Source organism: Asparagus officinalis, chromosome 6, assembly GCF_001876935.1.
Source record: "Asparagus officinalis chromosome 6, Aspof.V1, whole genome shotgun sequence".
Lineage (NCBI taxonomy): Eukaryota > Viridiplantae > Streptophyta > Magnoliopsida > Asparagales > Asparagaceae > Asparagus > Asparagus officinalis.
In genome coordinates, this window is record NC_033799.1 from 34,413,045 (window position 1) to 34,418,783 (window position 5,739).

The following is a 5,739-nucleotide window of genomic DNA, read 5'->3' on the forward strand; positions in this document are numbered from 1 at the left end:
AGCATCCATGCCTTGGAAGGTCGCCTCAAGGGCAGCCTTTAAGAAAAAACAGGGGATCTTATAGGAGAGTCCTCTTCGATTCGCTGAAAGAAGTAAAGGAGCCTATCGATCGATCGATCTATCGATTGAATCGAAGAGAACGAACGAAGAAGACGACGAAGGCGATCTCACCGGAGCTCTGAAGAATGAAGGGGATCAGATCGATGAGGTCCTGCTACGCGTGAATGGAAACCCTAGGCACTCCTTGGATCAGATCCGCGGTAACTGTAATCGCCGTGATCGCGCTCAACTTCTCCGGTGGCTGAAGCGATCACTTTCTAGGGTTTTGATCTCACTGCGATGGGAGGCTCTGATGGAGGTGAAGGCGGGAGCATCGTCGACTGCTCGGTTAGGATGATAGTTTGGGTGAGGAGAAGGAATGGATCATGGTGCCCGAGGAGGATTCTGGGGGCCGAAGGAGCTCTCGGCGTCGCATCTTATGTCGCCGAGATCGGGGAAGCCGGTGAAGCTTTTTGGGCGAGAAGATGCCAGCGTATGAGATTTCTCTCTCTTACCTTTTTGATCTGTTTTTAATTTTAGATTTATCTGCTATTGTTTTTAGAATGCATTACCTGTCGAGAGAGTATAAGATTACCATGAAAAAGTCACTCGAAAAGCAATTATATCCATTGTTTAGGTGGAAGCAGAAGTTGTGAAGCTTGAAAAGCTAAAAGCGATTAAAATGAAAGAGATCGTGCTGAAGAAGAGGACAGAGTTGGAGGAGCTGCGACGCCGAACTCATTTGGTTGAAAAAGAAGATATTTAATGTGGTAAGAATCTGATAATTAGGCAATTGGTTATTGTGCCTCTTATTCTATGCGGTTAATTGCGGAGTGCAGACAGAACCATGTAGTTCTATTGTTCTTAAGTATTTTTGATACATTCAGTAGGTGCTCAAAAAAGTATGATTCATTGCAGCGGTTAATGGTAGAGAAGGTTTCCCAGAATTGATAAAAGCCATGTCGGGTAACAATTTAACTCTACAAGTCAGGTAACAATTTTCAATATAGTATTTATATAACAACTTTGTACATAAAAATGCAAGAATTTAAATATGCACATATATTTCATGCTTCTTTTTTTGTATTTATATAGATTATGCTTTTTTTTGTTTATTTATTAACAAACATGAATGTCATTATTTGCATTACATCTACTACTTCACATCTAAAATAGAATATTTTATTTTGATAACATGTTTAGTATTTGCAGAAGATCTTTTAGAGACCGTGCTTTACACGGGTCTAAATACTAGTATAATTTAGTTGATTAAAAAAAGAAGTCTATAGTATGTAAGCGGATTTTGGATATCGGGTAGAAATCTTGTCCTCTTACCAGATCCAAAATACCAGGCCGACAAGGAAAACAAAGAAATAAAACCGCAATAGAAGGTGGAAAAATACGAAATTTTGGAAAACGCTCTATTCAAAGTTCCATCGGATCCCTGCAACTAACAACGGGTAAAGTTCTTGAAACTCTAGCTCCGTTTTGTTTCTCACGAGCTCCTGAACCTAAAATTTCCCCAAATTTGAGAGCTTTCCTTCGATCTGAACTAGGGTTTTCGTACCGAACGAGCGAACCATGGAAAAATTCGGCAATGACATTGTAGAATTAATCCTAAGACGAGTCTCAGATCGAGGAGATCGAAATTCGTGCTCTGAGGTCTGCAAGCAGTGGACGATACTTGAGGGTCTCTCGAGATCCTCTCTTCGAGTCCTCGAACCCGAAAGAATCCCTAGTTTCTTACCTAGGTTCCCCAATTTGACTAATTTAGATATCGACAGAAGAATTTCTGATGAGAATCTTAAGTTGATTGCACAAATTTGCCCTAATCTTCGAACCCTCAACCTTGGCCTACACCGAAGTGATTGGCTCAGAGGGTTTAGGTCAAGGGATTTTGGGGATAAGGGGTTAACTGCAATTGCTGAGAAATGTAGGATGTTGGAAAAGGTTTCGTTGAAAAGAAGGGAACAAGTGCGAGATGCTGGGGTTATTGCTCTTGTGAAAAATGCAAAAAATTTGGCTGTTCTTGATTTGGCTTGGTGTAGTAAGATCACTGATGAAGCCCTAGATGCTATGGAGGGAATTGTCTCTTTGGAAGTATTGTATCTTGAGGGTTGCTCTTTGATTACGAATTCGGGTTTGATTTCTTTGGCAACTGGGTCACTGTCGAAAAGTTTGAGGGTTCTTGATCTGGCTGAGTGTGATCAGATAACTGATCATGGTATCTATTTTATGCCCCAGATGTCTTGTTTGCAGGTGCTTAACTTGGCTGATTGTGGCCCGAAGATCACAGATGAAGGAGGCTTTGCAATTTCTGAGATTTTTAGTTTGAGGACATTGGATTTATCGTGGCTGATCAATCTGTCCGATGAAACCCTTGTTGCTTTTGCTGAGAAGTGCAAGAACTTGGTTGAGATTAGCTTAACAGGATGTGAATCAGTAACAGGTGAAGGGGTCCGTGCCTTTGCGAATCACGGGTCACTTGAGATGCTTGGATTGGCTCGTTGTAGTTTGATTTGTACCGAGGATATTGAGGAGATAGTGTCACGTTGTGGTTCTTTAAGGCATCTGGTGCTTGACAAGGTTTTGAGGGGATGGATGTCGCCTTCAGCGAAGGAGAAGTTGAGCATGTTGGATAGGGTGGATTGGGTGTGAAGTTGTTGATTCAGCATATCATAAGGTGCAATCATAGCTTTTTCTTTCTATATGTGGTTAATTGTTACCAAAATTTACATTCTTTATATGTTGTAGTTTCTAAGCTTTGAAGCTGACACAATTTTAGCAATAGTTCTCTTTTTAGATCAGTTGTAGAGTATACATAAGGTGCAGTCTTAGCTTTTTCTTTCTATATGTAGTTAATTGAACCAAAATTTACATCCTTTATATGTTGTAGTTTCTAAGCTTTGAAACTGACATAATTTTGGCACTAGATCTCTTCTTAGATCAGTTGCAGATGTTGATATTTGATGTAGCCTGATTAAGCACCATCATATGTGAACTCTATTAATGACTTTAATATACACTTTCATAAATGATGTAGCCACATGTTAATCAGGATAGGAGTTTTGTTTTTGTTTTAGATCTAATTTCATAGTATTAGCTAGTTAGATTTTGATTTTCACCTGGCTTGATGATTCAGATTGGGATATGAGTTTGATGCAGTTGATACTTAGCTAGAGTATACTTTTTGGGTTCACTTAGAGCTCCTCCAATCAACTCCCTTCAGTTTCTTTCTGTTGAGTCCTTGACCCAAAAATTTGTTAATTTTCTTCCTTTAACATAAAGTAAACTAGCACTTTTTGCCTTCCATGCATCATTTGCACCTCCGGTGTCCAATTTTTGTACATCCTCACCGATTTATTCTATCTATTTTTTCCTTTATCCTTTACCCATCATGTAACATGTTTTACTTCATTAAGTCAAATGGTACATCACTTTCTTGGGTTCCTATTGCATCACAAGGGAGAATGAAAAATATGAACTAAAAACCCATACCCTAAGGTTGTTTGTTTGTTCATCTTTCTTCTAATTGGGTGGTAGAATACTGTGATTTAATTGTAAATTATAAATGTGCATCATGGCTTCTAAACTTTGATAGTGACTTGATTGATCGCTTTTTTTAATTTTATTTTCTTTATTTTCCCTTGGTTCATTGTGATTTTTATCTCACTCTTTTGTAAACATCTATGTAACTCGGGTAATTCTAATCTGAAGTTGTACCTGTACCTGACACATACCCATATCCATGCTCGTACCCAAATTCCGTGGACACTCCGTTCATATGTGCATACATTTATTTGGGCATGTACTCAATCATATAACATATGTTATAATTTAAACACTTTTGATACACTTTTTGGACATATATCCTACACTTCACATCTACTTCTTGGAACTTGTTGGACATTGGTAAGGTCCCGAATTATAATCTTGGATGGTCGCTTGGATGTGTAGTTTAATAACTAGTGATTCTCCATTTTGTAACCCACATAATAAAAGAAACAAAAATGTTATAGGAAGTTTAATTCTCATCCATGGTCTCATATAATATATTAATTCCAATATGTAATATATGTGTACATAAATATTTATATAGCCGTCTATGTACCCTATCTTTTACAAATTTGTCGTGTTTCATAACTGTATCCCTGACAGTACTGTTACCCGTACCCATGCAACATTTGTAAACATATAAGCTTTTAGAGGTTTCGAGGTTAGAGAGTAATAGTAGGATCCTAGAAGCAAGATACGATTTGTTTCTGGGTACCTTGGTTATTCAAATATGAACCTATCCAGTCTAGGCTTTGTTTAGGCTAATGGTTTCCTCCCACAACAAACTTGAGGCAAAGCTTGATCTCATATGGTTGAAGAAGAATGTAGAAGATACACTGCTAATTTATAAAACCTCAAATAAAACTCTTTTAAGCTCTTCCTTTTGTATTCGGAACGTAGCCATCTCAGCTAAACTTAGTCCTTTGTTTGAATATTTGTTTTGTCATGGAGCATATGTTGAAAGTGCCCATTAACTCAAAAGTTCTATAGCATCCCTAGAATTTTTATTTAGCATTATCTTACAAAAAGATCTACCAAGAAATTTCTAGGAGGATACAAGTGTATATGGCTAGTATTTGTTCTTCTAGAAACTCTATTAGTATATGGCTGAGATTAGTTCTTCTACACGTCTCTTAGCCATCTTAAACAAACTATAAATAGGGATCTTGCGGTTTCATTTGATCAAACAAACAATAAGTGAGCTTGGATGAACAGTGTAGGCTTGTGTGAGTGTCCACCAAAATAAGAATAGTGTAAGGGTAATGTGTTCTTGTTATAGTAGTTTTCATGGTCTAGCAACCTATAAACCTTCTATAGGAGATTTGTCAGAAACTTGAGCAGCATCGGTTGCGCCTATAATTGAGTGCATGAAGAAAGACAAGTTCAATTGAGGGGAAGATGCAGCTCGTAGCTTTGCACTAATCAATGAGAAGTTGTCTACAGCACCAGTGCTCGCACTTTTAGATTTTCAAAAGGAGTTTGAGTTTGAGTTTGATTGTGATGCGTCCATAGTAGGTATTAGTGATGTCCTATTATAAGAAGGCGGTCTAGTTGCTTTCTATAGCGAGAAATACAATGAAGCTTGGCGGAAATGGACCACATATGAGCTAGAGTTGTATGCTATAGTCCAGTCATTGAAGCATTGAGAGTACTATTTGATCTTGTGAGAATTTTGGCTCAATACCGACCATCAGGCCTTGAAGTCCATCAATAGTTAAACTACCATCAATCGTATGCATGCTCGATGGATAACATTTTTTGTAGCGTTTCACCTTTATTTTGAAGCACAAGTATAAGTAGCAGAATAATGTCACCGATGCACTCAGTCGGAGAGCTGCTTTGTTGGTGACTTTGTAGGCACAAGTGATTGGATTTGAATACCTAAAGGAGCTATGTGTAGAAGACGAAGACTTTAAGGAGGTTTGGAACAACTATCAGAAGAAACAGTGGATCTTCATATTCAGGATGGTTATTTATTTCGTGGAGATCAGTAATACGTACCCTAGAGTTCACTAAGAGAGTAGATCATTCGAGAGCTTCATGCTGGTGGGTTAGGAGGACATCTAGGGCATGATAAGACAATTGTTTCCATTGAGGAGAGATACTACTGGCCTCAGCTGAAGGAGACATAAAAATACGCGTGGT

The 5,739-nt window shown here is 38.2% G+C and overlaps 1 protein-coding gene across 1 annotated transcript; it reads left to right on the forward strand.

Moving 5' to 3' along the window:
- LOC109844626 (F-box/LRR-repeat protein 4-like) lies at nt 1,431-5,444 on the forward strand. The gene is made up of 2 exons (XM_020413737.1): nt 1,431-1,499; nt 1,596-5,444. The coding sequence occupies exon 2, from the start codon at nt 1,621-1,623 to the stop codon at nt 2,695-2,697; it is 1,077 nt and encodes a 358-aa protein (XP_020269326.1). The 5' UTR covers nt 1,431-1,499; nt 1,596-1,620; the 3' UTR covers nt 2,698-5,444.

Coding starts and splice junctions, on each gene's coding strand:
- LOC109844626 (XM_020413737.1), top strand. CDS start 1,621: ATGGAAAAATTCGGCAATGACATTGTAGAATTAATCCTAAGACGAGTC.